The sequence below is a fragment of the Anolis carolinensis genome, chromosome 2 (assembly GCF_035594765.1).
Source record: "Anolis carolinensis isolate JA03-04 chromosome 2, rAnoCar3.1.pri, whole genome shotgun sequence".
Lineage (NCBI taxonomy): Eukaryota > Metazoa > Chordata > Lepidosauria > Squamata > Dactyloidae > Anolis > Anolis carolinensis.
The window spans coordinates 148,505,543-148,533,461 of record NC_085842.1 but is presented as its reverse complement, the minus strand read 5'-3'; the positions used below and the strand labels follow the sequence as shown (position 1 = coordinate 148,533,461).

At 40.6% G+C, this 27,919-nt stretch overlaps 1 protein-coding gene across 1 annotated transcript; it reads right to left on the bottom strand.

Annotated features, from left to right (window-relative positions):
* On the bottom strand, positions 1-26,805 carry gaa (alpha glucosidase). The gene is made up of 20 exons (XM_003217114.4): positions 25,810-26,805; positions 24,146-24,724; positions 23,119-23,264; positions 21,349-21,514; positions 18,656-18,752; positions 17,143-17,262; positions 16,869-16,987; positions 16,567-16,698; positions 13,255-13,365; positions 11,983-12,096; positions 11,739-11,823; positions 10,987-11,104; positions 10,538-10,671; positions 10,197-10,348; positions 8,695-8,843; positions 7,925-8,066; positions 4,865-4,963; positions 4,437-4,601; positions 1,883-2,035; positions 1-994 (listed from the first exon to the last, which is right to left on the bottom strand). Exons 2-20 carry the CDS (start codon positions 24,659-24,661, stop codon positions 935-937), a joined length of 2,778 nt encoding a protein of 925 aa, XP_003217162.1. The 5' UTR covers positions 24,662-24,724; positions 25,810-26,805; the 3' UTR covers positions 1-934.
* Positions 26,806-27,919: the final 1,114 nt, after the last annotated feature.

Sequence of the window (27,919 nt, the reverse complement as noted above, 5' to 3'; positions counted from 1 at the left end):
TTAAAGAAAAATATTTATTGGAATCACTACACACACACACACATTTCTCTTTAAACTGGTGAAAAATACATTGCAAGCTTCAGTGCATTTCAAAAAGGCAAAGAACATCCCTGCCCTCCCTAAGTTCCCAGCTCACCAGCATTTTTCTTCTTTATATCTGTCTCAAAGGATAAAAGCTTCATGTTTGGATAAGATCAGGTTTTTCAAGCAGATAACTTGTTTCTACTTCTCTCCCAAGCAGTAAAGCCACACGAAGTAGCTCCATTCTTGTGTGATAATGTTTTGCCCTGGAATGCAAGTCCCATGCCTGCAGAAATGTCAGCTCTGCTAGCTGTACTGGCAGCAGGCTTTTGGCTGGGCTCCTAATTAATGGTGTGGAGAGAGAAAAATGTGTTTGCAATTAACATCACAACTGTCTCTAAATCCAGGAAATTTGATCTGCTGTTGCCCTTAGCTTGGTCCTGGATTGTTATAGGCAATGGAGATGATCAATTAATTCCTGAAGGAAGCATAACCTGGAATCTGATATGGCAGCTGTCAACCTGGCTTCTATATCTGCTTGAGACCAAGGTTCTGGCAACTCCAGTAAAGCAAGATCCAACACAACAAGACAGCAGATATTGTTCTTGTTTGTGAAAATTATTTTGAAAAACAAACAGCGAACAGTGAAATTCTGTAAGGCATTTGACAAATATGCCATGAAATTCAGTAACATTCAAGTAAAACTAAAATTGTCCAATACCCAGCTGAAATGAAGATTTAAAAAGACCACTAGAGACTTTGGTTTCTTTTTACAATGTCACAGAAAGCAATTGTCTTCAGAAGGACACTTTGAGATGAATGATCAGAGCATTTTAAGGCTATGCACACCCTGCACATTTTACTACTTGTTTCATTGCCGTCCAGTGAAACCAAGATGCTTTCCTTCTTTGGCTTAAGACCATGTGATGACAAATTGCTCTCCCATCAGCAGGGAGAGTGGGATGTTAAGGATCTGAGGAAACAACAAAGGGAAGGTTGTGACCTTTGCTCAAGACAACTTTCCCCAAAATCAAAGTGAAGGGAAAGGGGTCATGCCATTTCCCCTGGGAACTCATGGGGCCACGAATGATTTCACAATGTAGAGGAGGGGGATGCTTGAGACACTGAATGCACAAATTGTTCCCTGTTTAGGATGCATATCACCTGCTTTTTATTAATTGCCCCATATCTAAATGGGGCTGCTGTCAACCATTGCACAGGCTCAGAAATTCATGTAATCCAGGGGTGGATGAAGTGTGGCTCTTCAGATGTTGGGCTGCAACTCTCAGTATCCCTCAAAATTGGCTGTGTTAGCTAGTGGTGCTGGGAGTTGTAGTAGGGTGCACTTAACTGATACTTCCATCAGAACTCTGCATTCATCATGAACCTAAATGTTCCAATGCAAGCAGGCAACATGCCTCTTAACAGAGTCAATTACTTTTGATATTTGAGTGACAAAATCATGAATGCTGTTCACAGCAGCAGCCGTATGTATTTGAGAAGTGTCCTATTTTAAAAAATATGGCCAGATATACTAAGGACAGAATAAACATTTTACACCTAAGTATTTTTATAACGATCAGAATATCTACACAACCCCTTTCTTAGCACTTCACAGCCTTGGGAAGATTTGAGGAAGTTATTTGCTGGGTTAGGGGTTGCAATAGTAGAACTGGTGGGCTCTAAAGTTCTGTCTAAAGTGGTCCTTCCTTTCCAAATCTATATTGCAACACTGCATTTTTATTAGCACATCATATCTTATGAACTCATATGCCATTCACAGAACTTGGCATGGGCAAACCACTTGCAGACCTTTTCCACAATGTGAGCAGAGAGGCAGAGTTAGGGTAGATACACCTACCTTGGTGTCTGTGCGGTAGGAGAAATCTGAGATGGGGGTACCATTGGCCAGGACAGTATGAGGAGGGCTGAGTACACCAAAAATCAACACCTCTTTCAATAGCAGTCCATCCACCTGGCTGTTGAGTCGCACAATCTCATTCACCAACATACCCTAACATAGGAAAGGAGTGGAAGCAGTCTGAGTGATTAGAGAAGCCCTCACACAATACGGTTACTACATCAAATGAAAGCCATGAGGTATACTATTAAACATGGGTGAGGATGGTATAGGATCCCCTTCTAGCACTCTTATTGCCATGAAATCTGAAAGTGGAAGTGAAAACCCTCCAGCTGCCAGCAACCACATCAGAACTAGCACCACCACCCTCCTACCAGAATGAGACAAAGTGAGGTATATATGTGGTGGGTGGGAAGACAGGATAAAAACTTCTGTCCAGATCAAAATATCTAAAAGGGGTAAGAGGAGACATAACAGTTTAGATCTCCTGCATGTGCTATACAGCATCTTAGGACTAGTTACAACATCTCTTGAGTTCATTTTATAAGAACAATCACTGGTTGGAAGTTGCATAGAAAAGAATTACATTTGTGGGAATTGAATTTTGGCAAGGTGTATTCTATAGCATAATTCTGCCCAATGCTTGCATGACCTTTTGAGAAAGGCATCTAAGCTATATAAAAAAAAACATTTAGGAAAAGCACAAAATCTAAGGCAGATTCCTTGCCGTCTCGTGTCTGATTTTAATTCTCTATAAGAAAAAATGGGTTCCCAAGAGTTTGAACTGACAAGTGCTCACTAATGGAATAATAATAATGTATTAGATATCATTAAACATTCTATTATGTACAATAAATGAATATAAATATCACATAAATGGCTACAAGTCACAATCAAACTGTTACATTAATAGTGTGACTAATAGTGTGATTAGTTGCATTCACAGTGTAGTAAACTTTCTTTTTATTTTCTTGAGTCTTTGTAAAGGATGAATACACCCCTGATCCACAAACAGTTTTGACTACCTATAGTCTTCATCTGGTGGTAGGGTCTGCAAGTATTGGATAACATGAATACAATTGTACAAAGTGTTTTCTGGCCTAGTAAAATTGGCTAATATTAATACATACTACTTACTTTGAATATTTAATTCAAAGAATGTAATCAATGAAAAGTTGTGGATCTGGGGTCTACTCATCCTTTACAAAGACTCGAGAAAATACACAAGAAAGTTTACTACATTGTGAATGCAACTACCATTCATCATACTGTGAATGTAAGTTTGATTGTGATTTGTAACCATTTATCTGATTTTAATTCTCAGCATCTCAGCCAGAATAGGCTGCTAACTGGAAATGGCATATTGTGGGAACCAGGCTGACCAGGAGAGGCTGCTGTAAGACATCTCCAGCTGTAAATGCTCCTGCATGTTCCCTGTGGATTTCATTCTGATTTGTTTCTTTGTCACCCAACGGGCAGGACCAACAATATATGGGGAGAGAGGTCAGAGGTCAGAATAATGAATGTACTGGTAACACAGAGGAAGACTAGATTGAGTGACTGACTAGGTTCAACCAGTTGCCTCCTCATCCAGCCACTATAACTAAAAGGATGTGATGCCAGCAAGAGCTACTATTGCCCTTTCATTGCTTGCTTGTTTTTCCTCATAGTTCAGCTGTGGAAAAGGTGGGAAAGTGGGGCTGGAATGCCTGGCAGGTAAACAATTTTCACATTCCATAAAGCAATGGCTGTTGCTTTCAAAAGGTTTATGGGTGCCTTAGGCATTTCTAGCATGTCTTGCCTTGTTCCCTTCTAGTCTCTGCTATGGGACATTGCTGTTATTTGGATGTTATTTGGGAGGATGATAATTTTTCCCCTCTGGCACCTAGAAAATAATACCTATAGTACAAGGTTTTAAAGCATGAAATCACCCTACTTAGTTCATGGATGTGGTATGTGGGTCCATCCAGCAATCTCTGTTTCCCAAAGTCAGTGTTATGCAGTGGCTAAAGTGTTGACCTGGGGCTTGGAAGTGTTTGGTGGGTGAACTTGAGGAAGTCACTCTTTCTTTTCTCTCTGTGTTGCCTAACCTTGTGCTAAGAGTTATCAGGAAGCCCCCTTACAATTCAACCGTGTAAGCAAGGCTGCCCAATAGTGTTTGAAGGACTAAGCAGTATTTTCTAAGAACAGCCTTAATTTCCCTTTTGCTAGCTTTGTTGTTGTATGCCCTGATATTTTTTTCCAATTTATGGCAATGTTAAGGCAAACTTATCACAGCATTTTACTGGAAAGATTTATTCAGAGGCAGTTTGGCCTATACTTCCTCTGAGGCTGGAAGTGTGCCTTGCCTAAGGCCACCTAATGCATTTCCAGTATGAATTTGAGCCCTGGTCTCCTGGAGTCCTGGCCCAACACTCAGACCGCTGCACCACACTGGCTGCCTTGGCTACTTTTGATATTAGGCTCTACTTTGCACCAAAAGCTCACGGAAAATAACAATAGACCAAGAGCTAATGCTAGCTGGGGATCAAATCTGTTTCTCCTAGAAACTCACATTTCTTGCCAGGAAGAGGATTTGTGTGTAATCGCCCTTTTCAAAGGTAAATAGTCCTTCACCATCATCCCAGAACAGATCGCCTCGGGCTACCCCTTCCATCGTCAAAGCCACCACTAAGATCATCCCATTTTTGCGAGACTCTGTGGTTGTGAATGCTGGTTTCTAGGAATGCAGGCAACAAGAAAAAAAATATATATCACAACATCAAAGTGATCCTTTCTCTGTGACAAATCTTCTCCTGCTCCCACTCTCCCCACTACCACAAAAAAGCAGAGTCCAAAGGATCTTGCAGCAGAACCTATCATATTCTGCCTCAATTCCCCTAGTGAGGGTTAGGGGAAGATTCAGAAAGCACATTATATCGTGACAAAGTGCATGTGTGTTTTTACAGGAAGCAGTGAGTGGAACTAGTGGAAGAGACTCACCTGCAAAGGTAGGATGTGACCTGCACGTACATGGACATTGATAGTGTCAAGAGAAGCCGATAAGAGAATCCACTGCCCCTTGCTGTGTATGATAAATCCCTAAAAAACCAGACATACAGATGACACAGTGAAGACCAACTGGAAGTTCAGCAAACGATACTTAAGTATGTTGGATATGGGACAAAGGAAGAGGGCACACAAAACAGTTAAAACCTCTGAAGTTGTTAGTTATTTCTGGTTGTTATTTACATGTCTTTCTGCCCTCTTAATATGCCTTCCATTTTTCAGTCATACAGAAAAGGACACACACATTGCCTTCTAAGCTCATAGCCCTGTGAAGCTTGTCTTTTCCAGAGCTCATCATTTTTTAACTTTGAGAATGATGCTTATGTCTGCATTATTTAGAAGTTGTGTCCCAACAATGAATTCAGGGTCCTCTTTGGACAACTTCAGATTTTTCTTTTCATGTATGCAGGGTTATCCAAGTTGTTTCCACTTTAAAATTATTAATTATCCTGCTTTGAAGTCATTTGCACCTCTGCTTCCAATGGGCAGCAGTAGGATCAATCTGAGATGAGATAAGAATTTGACTTCCTCTCTCACACCCATTCACCCAGCCCTTTTTGAGACCCACAGTAATCATAGAGTTGGAAGAGACCTCATGGGCCATCCAGTCCAACCCCCTGCCAAGAAGCAAGTGTGATTGTTCAGGCCTGAAGAGCAATTTGGCCATTAAACATTCTGCAAAGAGAAAGCAATCATGAGGCAGAGGAAGAGGGCCAATTAGGTTCCTATTGACCATTATGTGACAGAAAGAATAGATGTAATTATTCATTCTCAGGTTGAAATATGGGTTTCCCAATGGAAAACCCACCAGTAAGAATAATATAAATGTTTTGATATTTTCTCTAGTATTTGGCATCCCAAAATGTTGTGGAGGAATTATTCCGTGTGGAACAACACATTTCTGAACAGAAAATGGGCATTCTTTGCACAAGAAAACTCACATCTTTTTATCCACATAATAATTTCCAGGAACATTCAGACATAGGGAGAATACTATAGGGCACTGCATCTTAAACTGTGGGTCCCCACCCCAAACAGGGTCCCCTGAGCTCAATGTTGGGGTCACAGAAAAAATGGTAACAGTAAAAGGTGTCTCAACACCACCTAGACATTTACATAATGTGCAGGGTTTATGGTGGACTCTGAAGAATATGCTTCAGCTGTATGTCACAAAAGTTTTGTTTTGTTACTTTGTAGGTTTAATAGAGTTATATGTTTTGTTTAATTATCTAAACTTTGTGAGTAGTTGTTATAATTTGTTATAGATGTTTTATTCATGGGGCTATTTGTTCATTTTGTATTATTTTATGGCATTGAATATTTGCCATTCTTTGTTGGAAATCACTCTGAGTCCCCTCGGGGAGATAGGGTGGATTAAAAATAAAAAATAAAGTTATTATAAAAGGGAAATCAGCCTGGTTAGCAAGCCTTGCAAATGCTGATTTATTATCAGTAAATGTTTGATTGTTATACCTATTTCATATTCTTCTATCCTTAAGGCTGCAAAAAAATTATCAGGAGGAAAGGGGTCACAAGTGGAAAAAGTTAAGAAGCCCTGCTATAGAGGAATACAGACAGACTTTAATTAAATTCTGAAAATTAAGCTCTTTTTACAAAGTATTTTTACACTTGTCGAAATCCCCTTTCTTCCTCACCCTCTGTCTAGCCAGGGGTTTTTAGCAGCTTTGGCACTGGGGTGGGTGGTGAAAGGGAAACAAGAAAATCATAGACATTCAGCATTAGGTTGCAGCAGTGTATCTAGAACAGGCATAGGTAAACTTCGGCCCTCCAGTTTTTTGGACTTCAATTCCTGGAAATCTCAGCTAGCTTACCAGCTGTTAGGAATTGTGAGCTGAAGTCCAAAATACCTGGAGGGCTGAAGTTTGCCCATGCCTGGTCTAGAATAAACAATGTAATGAGCTGGGAAAGGGGAGGACTCTGCTATAGCCAATCCTTCTGTAGCCATGTGTGTCTGCCTACAACAAGCAAAGTAAACAGCAGCTGCTCTCAGAATCTCTTACTGAGCATGCCTGAACAGCAAAACAGGGAGAAAAATAATAGCAACTGAACCTATCTCATTATCAAGCCCTAGTCTGTTTAAAAAACAAAAATAAAAAACCAACCCTCTTGGGATTCTAACAATCTCACATGTCTGTTTTATTGCACTCTTCCTGTTGCATGATACTCAACTACCCTTTCTTGGCCATCTACATGCAGGCAAACATAGTTTTTCTCACCATGAAGTGAGAGATGTTTGTCTCTCTTCTAACTATGAGAAATAGAGAATCTTTACTTCTATTTTTATCAGGTTTAGTTTTCAACTTGGATTTAATCTACCTTTGAATGCCTGTACCTGTGTGATGTGTCTTGCATAAGTTTTGTAAGCAAAACTACTTTGATACTTTTACTATGTGGTCTGAGAGATAGCCCAATAAACACCATAAATCAAAATGGTAATCATAAGAAAAGTAGAGCAGACTGAAAGAAAATATTATCTCTGGATACACTTCGGAAGAAGTCTTCAGGTAGACTCTTGAAGATCCAAAATGTTTTACTTATGCCAGGCTTTCCTGAAGTGATTGTTTTCTTTCACATGTGTATATTATTTAGTTTTCAATAACAAATTTGGTAAAACATGTTGAACTGCTCTTCATTTTTTGTGTGTGGTAAAGACTCTATTCACATTCTTTCCCTATTATTTCTCTGGTACCAAATTTTCTTTTAAAGAAGTAATGTTTAGAAATATATCTATATCATTAACTGCACTTGTGTTTCTCTGCATGAGTAAAAAATGTGAAAATGAAAAAAATGAGGATTTACATTTCTAAGGGACACTCGTGTAAGTGAGCACCTGATATAAGGACACATCCTTAAGATATAAACATGATCCTACCACAGGACATGTTGCATCCAGAGCTGAAAGGATCAGGTGCATTTCACTTCCATTGAAGGATCATGGATATGAATCAGTCAGGACAAAGCAGCAATACTCACAGTCAGAGGATTGTACCATGTGCCCAAAGGGAAATAGCCACTGACTTCAGTCTTTCCTGCCTCTAACACAGGTGTAATGAGAAGTCCTGATCCCCACATGAACTGCCGATCAACATTCCATGTATTTGGATCTTCTGGGAACCTGTAAAAAGGATGTTTTCCCCAAAACAAAGAAAAAAAAATCACAATTCTTACAGTAAGAACTTACAACATTCCCTGTGATTAAAATGTACATTTTTCAGCCAACATTTCACCCAACCAACAAAAGTTTCTTTTTCCAGCTGGCAATGGGGGAATTTTACTCTAGTCTTCTTGCTGGTCTTCAGACTTACATAACAAAGACTGTGACACTGCTCTTCAGTGACAACAGAAAAATCAGAACACCTTACTCAGTCTGTCAAATCTTTAGTCTACTCTTTATCTCCAAACACCTCCAGGTGGTTTGAACTTCAACTCCCAGAATTCCTGACAGTTGGCCTTCCTGGCTGGACCTACTGGAAGTCAAAGTCCCAAACACTTGGAGGATCAAAGGTTGGGAACCACTGTTCTATAGTACAGCTTGGAAAAGTTAGTTTTGGATTACAGCTCTAGCCAGTGAGGCCAGTGGAGTTATAGACCTAACCCGCAAACACTTTTCAAGCTTCCTAGCTACACTATATGCTATATAGTAATTCAAGACCTTGGGGAACCTTTGCTGGCAGAAGCCAGATGTCAGAGGAGACCCACCGCAGCAGACCTTTCACTGCCAACAAAGCATTCAAATCACTCACTCCAAATAGAGGGGCCGGGCCACCGTCTCCCCTGCAGAGTGAGCTTTGTGGAAGAGAGTGTAGAGATAAGGCAGGAATGAGTAGCGCAGGAAGAGGGCTTTTCTCATAGCCTGCTGGGCCTTTTGGCTGAAGACGTATGGTTCCTGAGGCTGAAAAGCAAAAAGGGAGATGAAAGAATGAGAGGAGAGAATTCACCACTCACGTCTGCCAAGCCAAGTTTCTCGCACCCTGCCTTCACTCTTAGGTGTCAATTGTAATGTCTGATTACACCAAGGTCTTTCTTCCCTGTATGGAACACTGTGACACTCATTAACATGTATGGAGTTGACAACACTTGGCAGAAACGTTGTCTGGGGCATGATTCCATGCTACGGCAGAGGCAAAGCACATGAGGCTATGGACTTGTGCCACCTACGCACTAAAAAAGCTACACTAGCAGAAAGGGGGTCAGTTCTCACTGATGTGGAAGGCCAGGAACTATCAGTGGGTTCTACTTCAAGAAACCCCTTCTCTGCCACCTGACTTTTGATTTTGCAGAGTCACACCGAAACAGAATGCCATAGAAGAAAGGAGATAACACAACAACATCCAAGAAGGAATTACTCCCTACCCAGCTATATAGCTATGCTGCTGACCCCCTCCGCCCCCATAGAAGTTCATCACAAAAACTCAGTTTATGAGATGGATTCCAGGTCATATTTGTTTTTCGCATAAAGCAAATCCACAAATGAGAGTCTGCAGATTGCACTGTGCAAGCAAGAAGTTTGACATTATCAAGGTTATGTCATTTTCTTACAAGCAGCAACACAAAGACTACTTGTCATCTCTGAAATGAACTTAGAGTTGGACTTCCTTGCCTATCAAATGTTCTAACCCTCCACGTGATGGTTCTCTTTGTTATTGAGTTAGGAGCTGGAAAAAGCTCTATTGTATTGCTGGAAAGGTGCAGAAAAGGATAAGTAAAATAAAATCGGGACTAGGGCAACTTCCTTTTGGGGAAAGTTACAGACTCTGGGAATTTGAAAGCAAGTGAAAAGAAACATAACAATTCATACATGGAATTATTTATGGTATGGAGAACGCATTGGGAAAATCCCTCCTCCTTCGTAACACTATTAATCAGTCATCAGGGTAGGTAAAAGAAAGAACTGCTTTGCACAGTGCTTAGTCACAATTTGGAATTCACTGTCTCAAGATATGGTGATGATTGCCTACCAGGGACAGCCTGAAATATGGTTTGCATAAATCCAGACAAATGTTTCACCATTCTCTTAAGAAGTTCCTTGACAAGCTGAATTTGGACTTCCTATCTGGAATTACTGAGACAGATAAAAATCTATATTAGAAATTTTCACCCCCACCCCCTTATCCTAGACTGAGCTAGGTTTCTTGATTAGGGAATTACACAATTCTTGTCTGAATTTTCTAAATCAAGTTATCACATTCTTCTCCAACACCCCATTTACACTATGCATTTATTGATCCCCTGCCCTCATGCTTACCAAGTTTCTGCGGTCATTGTGATTTCGCATAAAAGGGTAGAAGGCACCAAGCTGGGTCCAGCGCACACAAAGCTCCTCTGAGGTGCTCCCCACAAAACCACACACATCTGCACCAACTAACGGCACACCGTAAAGGTTAAAAAGCAGCACCGCTGTGGGTCAAGAATGGAAGGTGCATAGAATGGATTAGGAAAGGCACATCTGAGGACAGTGGGAATTATGTATTTATGTGTGAAAGAGAGATTGTTGGTGAAGACTCTAGTAGAGATATCAGAGAACTCAATGTAACATAGGTAAAAGCAGGTGCTGGGAATGTGCACAGGTTCTCCAAACATTTTTACCTGAGATGGTGTAGTATAAGTGTTCCCAGGTACTCAAAACATCCCCTGTCCAATGGCCAGCATATCGACCGTGGCTGGCGAAGGTGGAACGTGAGATCACGAACGGACGCTTTCCTCGCACTTTCACCAATGCACTAAGAACAGAAAGGAGGTAAGGAAGCAGGGAGATCAGAAATCTATGTCTGTATACTTAAAAACTGGGTCTTTCAGGCTCCTGACTACACACAACTAGACTCACAGTATCAAGAACGAACAAGTGCTAGGAAAACCCAGGAAATGCTATATGATGCTACTTTGCTATAGATCAGCTAGAAATCAGTTTGGCCTCAACTTGCCAGACAACCCTCCACCCTAAAAGCAAGAAGCCTGTACCCCAGGAGCCTTCCATTTTAAAGGTAGGGCTCCTAATGGAGAACTACTTAGCCTATTGTCCTCTATTTAATACTCACTCATGGGATGCTATGGCTTCTGTCAGTCCATACAGACTGTGCAGGTTGTAGTGAGAAGACAGATATTGCTTACTGGAGGCACAAAGAGTTCGCGACTTCAAGGATCCACCTAATACACCTGTGAATTGAAGGTGTGTGTAAGCAAGGGAGACATTACATGTAGTCAAAAGGGAAGTTATTTATTCATTTATGTATTCACTCATTCATATGCTGCTTTTCACCCAGAGTGGAAGTGTTGTTTGTATTTCCAAAGAGAGCTTATTGAGTTCTACCAACTCCAGAAAACACTTACTACCGTGTTTCCCCAAAAATAAGACAGTATCTTATATTAATTTTTGCTCCCAAAGTTGTGCTACGTCTTATTTTCAGGGGATGTCTTATTTTTCCATGAAGAAGAATTCATTTATTGTTGAACGAAATAAATGAACATTTATCATGTATTATACATTGGTTGTCATCGCAAACCAGCATAACCAGACAAACTGTGAATCCTATCAAGAATTTCTTGTTACTACCATTATTTCCATGTATAACAATCTATGGTACGTACATTTACCTAGCCTGCATGCTCAGGTGTTCTGTTTGGTGGGCATGCTTCTAAACAAAAACTTTGCTAGGTCTTACTTTTGAGGGAGGCCTTATATTTAGCAATTCAGCAAAATCTCTACTAGGTCTTATTTTCAGGGGACACGTTATTTTCAAGGAAACAGGGGAGCCATATCCCATTTTTGTTGGCTGCTCTTTTCTTTTACCTGGCACATAAGGTGGGGCCTCAAGCTTGTTGTTGGGACAGCCTTCCACAGAACCTTCCACAAAATTTGATGGCTCATTCATATCCTAGGAAGAGAGAAGGACAGAGAAGGTATTCGTGAACTTTAATCAGTGTCCTAGTAAAATGCAAGAGATTTTGAAGAATCATATGTACAGTAGTGGCCCCTTCCCAAAAGAGATTCACGAGAGTAAAATCTCTTGGGACTTTGAGCACAAGAAACTCACAATCCACATGCCATCAAAAGGAACTTGATCATGGAAATCCTTAACCATATCATGCCACCACTGATGTGTCTCTGGATTTGTGAAGTCAGGGAAGGCTGTGGGTCCAGGCCAAACCTGGAAGATCAAAAGATTGGAGCTGTCAGAAACCTTTGTGTACCCTGGCAGAAGTTGATCACAGAGTTATGCTGAAAGGACTAGGAATTCTTAGAGAAAATATGTTAATCAAATCTGAGAATTAATCAAATCGGTAAAAGTTAAACCCACAAATATGTAGGGCTGAATTAAGACCTTAGAGGCCCTCAGCATTTTATAAAGATTTTGGTACCTCAAAATATAGCTGACTCAAAATATAAATAATATTAAACCATATATTAAAATGTTATTTCTTGAAATGTAACAAAGCTTAAAGTAAGATGGAAAATGTTTATTTTTGTATACTTCCACTTTATTTATATTTGAAAAAAAAATTCTCCAACCTTTTCTAATTGCAAAGTCTTTTACTGTGTGGGAGCCCTTTTGTGGAACCTGGTTAGCTGCACCATTTGCATTTTTGCCTCAGATGGTACATGGTAAATCTGGCAATGAAAAATTTCTGTGGTGTCCCTCTTCCATCAATAGCTTAAGCGTGTGCTTATTTTGCTTAATGGTTAATCCAGTCTGGCCAACTCTATTGTAATATGATCCTGATTCTGTGCTCTAGTTAATAGCCTCGCTGCTGCACTTTAGGCTTCCAGGCACTCTTTAATCCCATACAGAGCACATTGCAGTAGTCAAGATGCAATGTATTAAGGCATAGATGTTTCCTTCCAAATTAGACCAGTTTAGAAACTATTTAAGTAAACAGGACACTAAGAATGTAACAACACAAATGCATTCCTTGCCACTGCAGCCACCTGGGAATCTAGAGGCAGTATAGGATTCTGGAGCATTTCCATACTACAAATCTGATCTTTAGAGGGAACAAGAGTCTGAAATACTTAGCAACTACTGAATAGATCCCCTGGTTAGCGAGACTACATTCCCACAACAAGGCCGCCACTGCTACTGCTTCACCTCCCCACCCATGCCCCTAATCTGCACCGTCTCTGGGTAAACTGGCAGGCAGATCTAACTAAGCCTTATTCTGCCTTCTTGCCACAGCCAAGTCTTAGGATACCTTGTCTGCCTCTCTTTGCTTCATTCACCTGAGACTCAGATTAAGACCTTTAATTTAAAACCCTATCTGGAATTGCAATATTTCCATGGCTACTGAGATTCAGGCCCCAGGCGCACCTTCCCAATCAGAGGCTGTCCAGTTGCATTTAAGATGAAGACCCCACGTTTCAAGCCTTCATCGAAAGGTTTGTAAGTGCCAGTGGGGCTAGAACTGCTGATGCCGGCATCCTAAAAAAGAAGCAGAGGGAGGGAGACACGCTATAACAAATCTGACAGGGTCAGGAAAACAGTAACTCTTCAGTTACTGTTTCTCATTATGTTCTTAACTTAGATAAGATTCTGATTGCCCTTGGACAATTGACTTTCAGAGTAGTTGTGTGTTTTCTGGGTTGTATGGCCATGTTCCAGAACATGACCATACAGCCTGGAAAACACATAACAACCCTATGATTCCAGTCATGAAAGCCTTTGACAACAAATTGACTTTCAGTCCTATGTTGCTCTATGTGATGGGGTGAACTGAAAATTGAGTTTGGGTGAGAAGAACAAAGATTGCCAAATCAGATATTTATTTAATAATTTATTATATCAAATTACAGGAAAGGAGATTCCACCTGAACATTAGGAAGAACTTCCTAACTGTGAGAACTGTTCAGCAGTGGAACTCTCTGCCACCGAGTGTGGTGGAGGCTCCTTCTTTGGAGGCTGTTAAGCAGAGGCTGGATGGCCATCTATCGGGGATGCTTTGAATGTAATTTTCTTCTTCTCAACAGTGGGTTGGACTGGATGGCCCACAAGGTCTCTTCCAACTCTAGGATTCTATTATTCTATATTTAATTATATCCTGCTTTATCTCTCTCAAAGGAGACTCAAAGTGGCTTAACATTAGCCTACAATTTAAAATATACAAATATGCAAACATTAAAACATAATTAAATAATTAACCATTAAAAACCATTAAAACATATTCAAAGTTAAAATAGATCAATTGTTTTAGCCAAATACCTATGCTCCAAGAAATAATGTCTTCAACTGATCCCAGTTTGCATCTTCCTGGCAAAGACACCAGAGACTGGACTGTCCTAATTGATAAGAGGGGCTCTAAGGAAAATCTTAAACCTTAACAAGCTATTGCTCATTATGATAGTAAAACCCTCAGGGCTGAATCTGTTATGCTAATGAAACAAAAATAATTCAATAAATGGCTATTATGGGATGTTAACTGAACACACACGTGTGAAGGAATGTGATAGTTGTGATGTAGTAAAACAACATGTTAATCACTATATCAAATTGTATATATGCTTGAACATTTTTGGTTTCTATGCCTTATTTCTGGACTATCCCTAGGCACTTATTTTATTATAGCAAAACAAAGTGTGGATCTTCCTCCTTTGTGTGTTTATTTGGCTGAAGTGAATGAAGGCTATTGAAATCTCAGATTTTCTGAATAACAAATACACAAACGGACTCAGAATTACAGCTCTGGTTTTAGAAAACCTTCCCTAGGTTCCATGACGCAGAGTTTTCATCCCTGCTTCCTGAGTCAAGAAGGAATGTTTGTCTAGGTAAAGAACTTATAATACCATGTAGACCCAAGAACAAAATAAAATATGTACTCTTTGCACCTTGAAACAAAGCCAGGTTTACCAGAGAGATTGTAGCAAGGCATATAGCAGGTGGATTGCACAGCAGTGTGGTTACATGATTACATTTTTCTGTTTGTAGCTGTATCTCACTCCTTTCATATTCTGAGACTCAGACTGCAGGTCACACAGAGCTGAACATTTTCACTATAATATCTGGCTTGGACTTTCCACATAGAAAAAAATAGAGTGAGATGAGCAGCTATTTCCTGTTGTTTTTCCTTCCTTCCCCCTCCCAACATGCCCCTCCCAGTTGCATGGGAAGAGTACCCAGGTTCAGAGACAGCTTTTCTGTTTGGCTTAGGAGGCAGGAACAAACTTAGCACCTTTTCTTTTCTTTTTTTTTCCTGAGCCCACCTTTCACCCAAAGAACATGCAATTCAGGGCAGTGTGCAAGTATAAAACCGCAAACGATAGAATAAATACAAAATGCTCAGCCAGCTTTAAAAAATGATCAGCGTAAATGACTAGCAAAGTGAATGATTAGCAAAATGCCCAGGGAAAAAGGGCAGACTTTAATTTGGTGTGAAATGAATATAACACTTGTGTTTTGGGAGAAAATTTCACAGCTAGGATGCCCCCAAAGGAACTGCTCTTTCCTTACCTGTGCCTCTTTACAATGCCTTGCATTACAAAAGGCACTTGGAGAACAGACATTCAATACCACCACTACCTCAACAATTTCTCACCAACACCACCAGACAACGCCACAGCAACGCGTGGCTGGGCACAGCTAGTACAATATACTATACTATTCGTATAGCACAATATAAGCATTATATAGAAGCGGAGTGGGCAGATCAAAAGACAACCTGGCAAGATGGCACTACCTGGAGGAATCCTCCACCTTGTGTGACTGTGCAGCAGAACAAACAACTCTGCATATGTATGCTTGCCCACAATGTCCTGCCTCATGCACGGAGGAGGAGTTGTTCAAAGCCATGGACAATGCGGTCGCTGTTGCCCGCTTTTGGTCTAAAATTATTTAGCTGCTTGTGATTTCCTTTATTTCACCACTTTTAAATTTATTTATAATGCAATGCTTTTGACACAAAATAAATAAAAGCATTATATTTCTGCTTTGAATCCGTCCTGTAGATTCAGGTCCTATGGGAGACATTTGGTCAGCTGGAACTAGGATGGCAATTATAATCTGGGGGACATTTACATTAGTTCTCCCTCAATTTGATGATCTTCCTAATCCTGGATAGGAGTGTTTAAGACCACCGGTGCTTGCATGAATCTGGTTTTTGATATACAAAAAAAAAGAACTGTGGATTTTCTGATGGGAAATTCACCCTGTGTGAAGTGTATAATCCTACTTGCAGGTGCTGCTTGAGATTTTAGCATTGTTTGCCTTAGAAAATAAAAGTATGGTAATTGTGAAATGATGTTATGTTCTTCCTTTCAAGATGGATTGTGTTTTTGCCTGCAATTTTTATCAGAAGTGAAATCTGCAACTCTGCAGTCTTATTATTACAAGGATGTTCACTGAGGAGCATGTGATATGATGGGGGATTTCTAAGAATGGCATTTTTAGTTATTTGTCCTCAGGGTTGTGAAAGCGAAAAGTTTTGAAAATGTGGGGGCAATATGGATTTATACTGGGGAACACTCATTGCTGTCACGAGGACTGTCAAATTATTAATATGTAAGCCACTCTGAGGGGCTATATGGCTGAAGAGAGGGGTATAAATGCTCTAAATAATCCAAATAAACACTTTGTAAGCAGAAGTCCCTATGTTCTATCTATGCGTACTAAGTTTTTTCCCCATTCACTTACCACGATCATGACATACCTCCGTCCCTCACGATGGAATTCATTCACCATTTCTGGCATATCCCCAAAAGCATCTTTGTTGAAGGTAAAATCTCTCCCAGCATCTGCATAATCCAGATCATTCCACTGCACATCCTGGGAAGCTCAGAAATAGCATAATTAGAAAGCATACAAGCAATCCTCTTATTTGCAGGCTTGATGATTGATTTCCTGAGACACCCAGCTCTAGCTCTCCTACTACAAAGGCAAAACAGTTGAGCAATCCCTCACAAAGTCCTGGGCAGAACACAAGGGAAGCCACGTACCAAGGGGAACTGTGCAGCTGTCATGTTCTTCACCACCTCCCGGGTAACGGCAGTCGAAGCATATCCCCAGCGGCAGAGATGGAATCCCAGGGCCCAGTATGGGGGCATAAATGGATACCCTGTGGGAAGCAGAAAGGGGGGGGGGGGTTGTGAAATTCAGTTTCTCAAAGAAGACACTAAAGCTGTTGGACCTCTCATAAGCAGTCTTATTGAAAGGTATGCAATGAAAAAATGTTCCATGATCATGGCCCATTCGAAGCACTCCAGTGCCTACCAATGACATCCATATACTGGCGCACCACACTCTTTGGGTCTGGGCCCAGGAAGACATAGAAGTCCAGGATCCCCCCAGTTGTTCTCCATGTCAGGGCTGGACTGGGCTGCAGTATCACATCTGCAAAGCAAACAATGACATGGAAATTGTGCTAAAAGAATGCGCCAGCTAAATGTACCTCCGTTTTACATTTATACTCCTCCACACACCCCTGCATTAACATAATTTTGGTAAAGATTTCCAGACTCATCATCTTTCCACAGAATCATATAAAGGCATTATGACATTTTGTGTAAAGTGCATACATTACTACACTGAGTTTTCAAGCTGTTCTCAGAGAAAGAATAACTTGAATTAATTTTAATAAAATTACACTATGTAACAAAATTTGAAAACATTTCTGTTCTTGGTTTGAAAGTGTTATTCCTATTTAATTGTGCAGTACTTGCTTTGAAAGTACAGTAGAGTCTCACTTATCCAACACTTGCTTATCCAACGTTCTGGATTATCCAACGCATTTTTGTAGTCAATGTTTTCAATACATCGTGATATTTTGGTGCTAAATTCGTAAATACAGTATTTACTACATAGCATTACTGTGTATTGAACTACTTTTTCTGTCAAATTTATTGTATAACATGATGTTTTGGTGCTTAATTTGCAAAATCATAACCTAATTTGATGTTTAATAGGCTTTTCCTTAATCCCTCCTTATTATCCAACATATTCGCTTATCCAACATTCTGCGGGCCCATTTATGTTGGATAAGTGAGACTCTACTGTAGTTGTTATACTCCAGAAACTTCATTTTTGTGGCTGCCACAAACTATGTTTAATTGATTGAGACTCTATGAAATATTTATTGAAAAACTATAGCAAAGTATGCTGGAGGATGTCCCTCAAAAAAGTTTTTGCAGTTTAATAAACTTTGTCCATATTTTTATGATAGAACTAATTAGGAAATGACATTTATTACCCAGGAACAAAATCGTGTTATATAGTGTTACGTGCAGCTATAAACATACACCATATATTCCTAGAACAGAGTTCAGCTATTTTGAGGAAGAAAGTTTAAATTTATTTGGCTGCAAATTGTGTTCTTGTTTCAGTAGCCAGTGCAACCATGGAACTGGTGCAGGGACAGGGAACTGCCACCTTCCCAGCTGAATTGGGAGACACCATCCAGATGGCAAAGACCTCCACTAATGCATCTCTCCAAGGTCTTTTCTTAAGGGCAGGGAAACCAACTGCTTGGCAGTCAAGGAAAGCCATCCCAATAGAAACCTAGTTTCTAAAAATACCGGAAGCTCCATGTGGTGGTGCCTCAAAGCTGAGTAGTATGGTATGGCGAACACTGTGGCCACTCCACATATTGCCCTGCACATGTTTCAGCAGTGATATGTGTATATTCGAGTACACAACCTATTGAAGACTCCACTGATTATCATCATGATACTCTATCACACAGAAGATGGCTTTGCATACCAAGGGCCTATCCTAATGAAGTACTTACCCATGGCATTGCTGTTTAGCAAAAAGACTCCATGGGCCAAGCCATCCTCTTCTAGCACTAGATAGAAAGGATGTGAACCATACAAATTGGCTGAAGGCTGGAAAATAAAAATAACACACAATCTAAACCCTATACATCTAGACCAGGCTTTGCCAATGCTTACACAATCACACCAGATTTAGTCAATCAGGAGTATATTTTATTTTTTAAAGCTTATAAGCTATCATTCATCTCCAAGGATATCAGGATGGCAAGTGTAGAAAATTCAATATAAAACATATAGTTACAGATGTATAGTCATAAAAACTCCTTAGTTAGCAAAAGCTCTACAATTATAGCCTTCCAAAATGGTAAAATATTGAAGTAAAACTCAGAAACATATTAATAATTGTAAAACACATTTACATTCATGGACAATATGATTTTGATGGTAATTGAGCACATCACAACCTCATTGCTAGACTAAGTTGAATACTGTTCTCCCTTCCATTCTAATGTCCCATTTTGAGTAATTGCTTGGGAAAAAATCAAGTGCCATAATAAGTAAAATGAATGATGTTAGGACAAATTGGGAGGAATTAGGATCTATGTTCCTGGTCAGAAGAGTTAACTTCAGCAAAAGGGTTGATTTGCCCTCCCACAATGCCTTCCCTCTGATCTCCCACATAGAAAGCATATGTTATGCCCCTGTGTTATGTCTAGACTGATGGATGAAATGCAGAGAACTGATCATACCAGTTTTAGCCAGGATTGAGATGTTTCTGGCATACAAGTCCCAGAAATTCCAGCCAGTTTACCATCTGTTAGGATTTCTGGGAGTTGAAGGCCAAAAACACCTGGGGACCCCAGGTTGAGAACAACTATGATATAGGGTTACTATGCTAATGAAACAGAAATAATTCAATAATGGAGCCTTATAGAATGTGCCTAAGTGGCCTGCCATGTAGGAATGTGCTTAAAAATGTAATCTAGTGATGTATTCCTTTATTTTGTTCAGTGTGTCCTTTTGTTTTATGGTCTTGAGACTCAGACACATTTTTGCTGTAGTTAAGATAAACTATTATTATCTGGCTGAAGTGCATCGAGGACTGGACTTCAGATTTAAGAACAATGAAATCAAATGTGACAAGACATGGATGTTCACCAGGTTTCCATACACAGAATGTGTTGGGTAATTTCAAAAAGGAAGACGCATTTAAAAGTGTAAAGCAGCAAAAGCAGTTTAGCAGATCAGAAGCTTCTTGAGCTAGCAGTAAAGTGAATGAGCTCCAGCAATTATGGGAGCAGAATCAAGCTTTAAAAGTTACAAAAGACTTAATTTAAAGAACTATTTTTCTATATAGAAAAATAAAAGCCTAGCTATCTAACTATCTACCTCTCTAGAGACATCTTAATTCTCTCCATACTCACAGGAGAAGAAAATGGAGCACTCAGGGGCTTGCCATAAGGTCTGGAAAATTAATAGAAAGAGGTGTGTCCCTGAGAAGTATCAGTCCAGCAAACAGAAATAGGAGGAGAAAATAGAGAGAGGCAGACACAGAGGGCAATGGGGAAGGGCTTTCCCTACCAGATAATTCATCTGCCTAACTATTTCCTTGATGAGGACTACAAACTTGTGCAGAATGTGGTTGAGTTCCAAGAGAAGGCCTGTCTATACAATAGGCAATACATAATAAGCAATATTTAATTCAAGCCACTGTCATTGTCATGGCTTTTGGCACCGTGGTTAGTTCAGGAACTGATCATTCTCTGCCAGAGATTCCAACAACTTGAAACAGAACTAGACTTCCCCCAATTCTCTGGGGACAGGGAAATTACAGATATAAGATGGTCAAGTGAGATCTGAGTGTACAAGTGGGGCCTGAAATAAAAATATCGTTCAAGATTTTGGCCAATCAGTCTAATATTGTTCTCCTTTCTTCCTTAACTGTGTTTTGCAGTAACTCCTGCTTTTCCCTCACTGCACTGCTTTGAGTACTGTTTAAAATGATTTGTGGCTCTGAAAAACGTGATGTGCCTTCAAGACAGCAACAACTCCCTATATTTGTGTGGATGTCAGTGTGGGTAACCCAAAGAATAAGTTTATCCTTAGTGTATGAAATACACTTTGAGATAATTCAATGGAATTTACCTGAACATCCAAGCACATATGAACAGGATCATGCTGTGAGGTACTCTTTTGTAAGGTATGCAAGCTGATAAGCGTCTAATGGGCATGGCAGCCGTCACCTTTGGGATCTGGACATGATACTGTACCTCATCAGTATCGTAATTTTCTATTTATCAGATGAAAATAATAAAAAAATAATAAAACTTTATTTATATACCGCCCTATCTCCCGGATGGGACTCAGGGCGGTTTACAGTCATAAAAGCAACACAAACATTACATAACAACATAATAAACATTATTAAACAAAGTAAAATAAAACAATTATAACAATAAATCACACTTACATGACCAGATCAAGGGGACGGGAACCATAAACCCAATATATTAAAATGTATCATTTTAGGCTAGGGAAATCTTGTGCAATGTATTCAGGCTCAGAAATCGGCAGTAGTCCAATATAATTACTCAAAAACCTACCGACACCACCAGGTAATTCAGCATCATATGGTGACTTCACAGAGCACTCTGAAGTAGATCCAACTGCTCAAATGTATACCTTATGGCCTCTCTCCATGACTTACCATCGGTGACATGTCTCGATTCCACATGGTAACCTTGGTCCAGTTGACACTAAGGGTGAGTGAAGTCAAATGCTCACCCAGTCCAGAGATGAAATGGGAAGGCAAGGAAGTTGAGATCTGCAGGAACTGGTCTGCATAAAATAGGGGGGCCACTGAGGTATTGAGCCTGTTGGGGAGAAAATGGAGGATACCAACTAACTGTTCACACTGAATTCTCCATTACCATCCTTTGACTTGTCCTACTCAGCATTTCCAGAACCTTGCACACACCACACTTTACCAGCTATTTTTGTACAATTGACTGGGTCATGTAACTCTTCTGCAGATAAGCTGCCCACTAGAAGAAATTAGTTTTCTAAATGTTGCTTAAATAGCCAAAGAAAGGGGAAGCAATTCTGAATTGAAAGTTTCCAAGTCAGGTGTCCAGTTCTCGCTATTATATCTCAGTAATGTAATTATAGCAGACTGAATGTTGGCAATCAAGCTCTCGCTTACCGGGAGGAAAAAAACAAACAAGGCCAATAGATTTTTAGTCCAAGGCAACAAAATCTGCATATAGAATGGCACTCAGATCTTCTGAACTACAGGTCAAAGCCCCAGCCAATAGAGGCCACCTCTCAATATGATACGTTTCGTGCAGGGGTAGGCAACTTAGAGTTTTTCTAATAATGTTGACTATAGATTGCATCATTCTTCAATACAGGCAGTTCCCAAGTTACGAACAAGATAGGTTATGTAGATTTGTTCTTAACTTGAATTTGTATGTAAGTCAGAACAGGTACATTTTTAAAATTCAGTTCCAGTCAAGCTAAGCTTTGTATAGCATAGGGAAGGATTAACATCTCTGTGGTGTTTGTTTTGCTGTCAGAAGATGTCACCTCACTTTCAGTCCCTGTGATAACTGAATTTTGAAAAATTTGACTTGTTGTGGAATAAGGATTGGCGATAAAAACAGCTTTTCCCCATCCATGATAACTCTTTCAGGAGTGAATTTCCCGTCCAAGAGGTAGATTTCTCTCACTTCTTGTTGTCTCATGCCCATTCTTACCTATGAGTTGTTTTAAACTGGATGTTTTAATTTGGGGACTGCCTACATTGGGGGTTGGCTGCCATCATCTGGAGGTCCATATGATCTTACTTGTAATTTACTGAGTATATATGAGATTTAACTTAGGAGTAGAATAAGAACACACATTTGAATACATGGGAATATAATCAGAGAGTTGCTTTTCATTTAGTTCCCTAGTAGACACATAAGAGGATGCCAAATATGGGAAGCTGGTACATGTCATGCAAAACAACCATACTATTAACTACAGGCACAAGACCCAACAGGACAATGGCATTTCATTCCAACATTTCTCCTTCCAATATCACTTTCACACATATTTTCAACTTTTATTAATTAATTTTCAAGAGGCAAATAGTTATGAGCCCCCAGTGGCGCAGTAGATTAAACCAATGATGCTGAACTTGCTAACTGAAAGTTCGACAGTTCAAATCCAGAGAGCAGGGTGAGCTCCCGCTGTTAGCCTCAGATTCTGCCAACCAAGCAGTTCAAAAACATGCAAATATGAGTAGATCAATAGGTACTGCTCCGGTGGGGCGGTAACAGCACTCCACGCAGTCATGTTAGACACCTTTGAGGTGTCTATGGACAACGCTGGCTCTTCAGCTTAGAAATTAAGATGGATACGACTAGATTTAATGTCAGGGGAAAACCTTTACCTTTAACTAATGCATTTGATACAGAAAGCCTGGGGTACTTACAATACACGTCCATTGGACGTACGAAGAATAATGAGGCCAAAGGGATCATCTGAGAACTGCACTGAGTACCATGTGGAGGATGCCTTGTTGCTTGATTGGGGAGTTTCTAAAGGTACCTCATAACGTTTATTAGCTGGATCCTTAAGCTATAGTGAAAGAGACATACAAAAAGCATGACAGGCCTAAAGGAAGCAACATAAAGAAGATCTTCATTCTGTAGTAATAGAGATGAATAGAGAACAAAGGATTCTAGCCAGGCTATTGCTATCATTGTCATCATCATCATCATCAATATCCCAACTTTCCCTCAAAGATCAGACTAAAGGTAGTTACTGAGCTATTACGGAATAGGAAATAATAATTAAATTACTTGGGAGAAGTAGACAAAGAGGAACATCTATGTGGTTTAGGTTCATCTCTAACCTAGGATCCAAACAGTCCGGGCCACAAACGTTGAGGATATAACATACCCTGCTCAGTAGCAAAATCCAAATATTATCTCTGTGACCAAGGCTCTATTAAACAAGTGCAAAACAAAATTATAATTCTATACATATTTACCTGAATAGACTGCATTCGATATACTTAGCATATCTACATAATGTGTTCTGGAGTTTTTACAGTTTGCATAATTTGTTGTGGGTTGTGGGGAAGGCAAGTAGCTTTACAGATTGACGTAGTCCTGCCCCAACCACCAGGGCTGTTTTAGTTCCCTCTTAAGTTTCTGGGTGGCTGTAAGAATAGGCTTTTAAATATCTCAACATTATTGTACAATTTAGTATTATAGTGCATTCCTAAAATTATAGTTTTGTCTAGCATAGAGGTAGAAATGACAAGGCTCTCCAGATGCTTTTGGACTTCATCTCCCAGAAGCCGCAGACAGCAAAACTAATTGTAAAGAATGATGGGAGTGGTTGCCCAAAACACCTGAGAAGCTAAATGTACCCTATGTCTTTAAGAAAATATCCTATGTAAAATGCAGGAGAGCCCCTGCATTTTACATAGGATGGACTCTGTCCATACTCACTGTGAAGTGAAGCCTACTTTCCGTCTCAAAGAGCACATCCAACTCCAAGTTCATTATATCTTCTGGCATGAAAGTGGGTCTGTCCCGAGTCAACTGGGCAGTATAACCAGTTTTGGTGGTAGTCAGGTTCACCATCTTGTAACTGGGGTAGCTGGGAGGGAAGAAACACCACGGTTGCCAAATAGCATTGCCCTTGGGCTGAGCAGGGATGTAGCAGCAGCCTCGAGCTTCACATTCTTCTTGAGAGAGCAGTTTATCTGGGGCACAATCAAAGCGGCTGTCTGGAGGGATGTCACATTGGGTGGGTTGAATGCTGGAGCTTCTAAGCAGATCTGGCTGATCAGCAAGTTTCTCATGTTGTTCCTCTGCTTCTCCACCTCTGTCCTTCTCCCTGCCTCTCTTCTCTGCCTCTTGAGGTGCTCCGTGGGTCCCTGAGACGCTGAGCAAAGTGATGCTGATAAAAACCCACAGGATCACACACAGTCCCCTGTGCTCAGGCTTCTCAATCAGTAGCATCGCAGTGAAAAAGTAGACAGCTGGATATGCTCTCCTCCGCAGGCATAGGACTGGCCACAATGTCTAGCAAAGGAAAACATAACAAGTGGACACTTATACAGCCAGACCGCCACATTTACAGATTTGATTTTAAATGTTCTCACTGGAAATCTCTAAGTCTTTCAGTATAACTCTACTGTCAGTTTCCAGGGGAAGTTGACCATCGTGTCATGCTAAAGACTTAAGAGTTTCCTAGGGCCCTTCCACACAGCCATATAACCCAGAATATCAAGGCAAAAAAATCCCACAATACCGGCTTTGAACTGGGTTATCAGAGTTCACATGCCATATATTCCAATTCAAAGCAGATAATGTGGGATTTTATTCAGCTGTGTGGAAGGGGCCTTAGAGAGATGTTCTTTCAGGTAACAGAGTAGTAATTTCTTTCTTGGCCTTTTTCACTTTAATGGGGCACCTAACCCCAACAAATGTAGAAGGCCGACTGTAGCAGAAATGCTTGGAAGAGGAGGAACATAAAGCTTCCCACTTCATGCACCTTGACTGAGGAATTTATTCCTGAGCCATGACAAAGTGCCATGATGGCCTCTTGGCCATATTTATGAAATCAGAAGCCCACGGGACAGTCAGACCGACACAGCCAAGATTTCTGACACTTTGAGTACTTAGCAATGATAGCAAGAAAGTTACATTCCCGTCCATTATTCTCCTGCAATGATGGGCACCTACTTGGACAGAGCCAGGAGTGGAGCTTCCCATGGAGAGATTACACATTTTATTCAGTCCTTGTATTCAGAACAGAGTCCTGGGCTCAGAAATCCCTTAGTGTGTATCTACACTGCGGAATTAATGCAGTTGGATACCGCTTTAACTGCCATGGGTCAGTGCTGTGACAGCAAGGAGATTTAGCCACCTCTGCTAAAGAGTGCTGGTGGCTTACCAAAGGTCAAATCCCACGATTGCATAGCATTAAAGCGCTGTCGAACTGCATTCATTCTACAGTGTAGAGCAGATGTACCCTTTAAGATATTGCCCTCCAAATTCACCCCGCTGGTCTAACCCCAGCAGCAACCCTAAGGGCCAGTAGCTCCCTCGTTGGAAGGCAATGGAAAAGGGATAGGGAAATCTTTGAAGCTTCGTCGTTGCCTTACCTTTTCAGTTCAAAAGCTCCCGCTGTCAATCAGAGACTCCAGGGCCAGAGTGAAGTTTGCGGAGGGAATTCCAGCACAGTCACGTGACTTTCCGATCACGTGGCTTTCCCCGCCCTCTTCCAGGTTGGAGGGAGAGGGGGCGGGCTTTCGTTTAGCAAAGAGAGCAGCAAAGGACAAGAGGGACCCTCTCACCTCTGCAGGAGTCTACTGTGGACAAGTCTACATGGGGACCACCGAACGCAGCGTTACCTAGACACGAATCAAGGAACGTGAAAGGCACTGCAGACTGATTCAGCCAGAGAAGTCAGCCAGAGCAGAGCACCTGATGAACCAACCTGGACACAGCATATGATTTGAGAACACAGAAATGCAAGACCACTCTAACAACTACCACCCCAGGCTACACAGAGAAGCCATTGAAATCCACAAGCGTGCGGACAATTTCAACAGGAAGGAAAAAACCACGAAAATGAAGAAAATCTGGCAACCAGTGTTAAAAGACTCTAAAATCAGGACAGTAAATAAAGAACAACACTCTGAAGACAGGGGGATTCCAGACAGGAAACAATCAGGGTCAGCTAACACCTCCCAACAAAGGATTCCCCCAGGCAGGAAGCAGCCAGGCTTTGAAGCTGAAAGGCTATTCAGTGCAAATCAAGGTGATCAGTTGCAACATCCATACTTGCCTCCAATAGACAAGAGTTCTTTCTCCCCCTTGACTAGTTTCCAACAGACCTCACAATCTCTGAGGATGCCTGCCATAGATGGGGGCGAAACGTCAGGAGAGAATGCTTCTGGAACATGGCTATACAGCCTGGAAAACTCACAGCAACCCAGCCTTCCCTCTGTTGTTGAGTGCTAACCTGAGTGCTATTTTCATGCGACCTACTTGGGACGTTGCTGCATTTTGCAAAGAAAATTAAGAGACATTATGACTGAATGCTGCAACATAGGCCCACCCTTCCTTCCCTTCCAGATACACAGACGCCCCCGAAGGACTACAAACACCAGAAGTCACGAAATTTGGAAGCCCTTCCTGAGCCTGCAGGTATATTATATATCTACATTGTAGAATTAGGGCAGTTTGACTGCACTCTTAACTGCCATGACTCAGTGCTATGGGAAGTATCACAAAGTATTTAGCCTTCTTTGCCAAAGAATGTTGGCACCTCACCAAACTACAATACTTATGTTTCCATAGCATTGAGCCATGGAACTGAAAGTGGTGTCAAATGGCATTTATTCTATAATGTAGATGCACCCCTTGTGCCATTCCTAGGGTTTTCAGTAGACCCCCACCCTCCTGTAATGTACTCTCTTTTGAAAGCATTTGTGACAATAAGATGATTTGGCTAGCTGCTGTTTCTGTCCTGTTGGTAAATTCAGGTGGTTGGTATCACCCAGTGCAGTGAGTCATAGGCCTCATCTACACTGCTATATAAAATCCAGATTATTTGCTTTGAACTGGAATATATGGCAGTGTAGACTCATATAAACCATTCAAAGCAGATAATCTGGATTATCTGCTTTGATAATCTTGATTATATGGCAGTGTAAAAGGGGTCTTAGTGTCACCCTCAAGAATCTTCTCCGGACCAGACCAGACCACAATACTGTCATTTAAATACCAGAAAATTGGACAAAATCAGCAACTATTAACAAAACAGCATATATCATCTTTAATAAAAGACTGCAGCTACACTGTAGAATTAAAGTAGTTTGACACCATTCAACTGCCATGGCTCCGTGCTATGGAATCCTGCAATTTGTAGTTTGGTGAGGTTTTGTCAGAGAAGGCTAGACACTTTGTAAAACTACAACTTCCATTATCCCATTGCATTGAACTGAGGAAGTTAAAATAGTATCAAGCTGCGTTATTTCTAGAGTGTAGATGTGGCCAAAGTGGTTTAGTTTTATCTCACTTAATAAGACAGCAACTACATCTGGTTACTATTGAAAAAGATTTTTAAAATCAGAATTGGATAACTTTCTTAAAGCATTGGAGTTTGTTGAATAAAACCATGTTATAAAAAGTATTCATTTTTGCAGATCTTTGGCAATCACAAGTAAAATTGATTTCTCAATAGCACACAAGATGTCAACAAAAGGA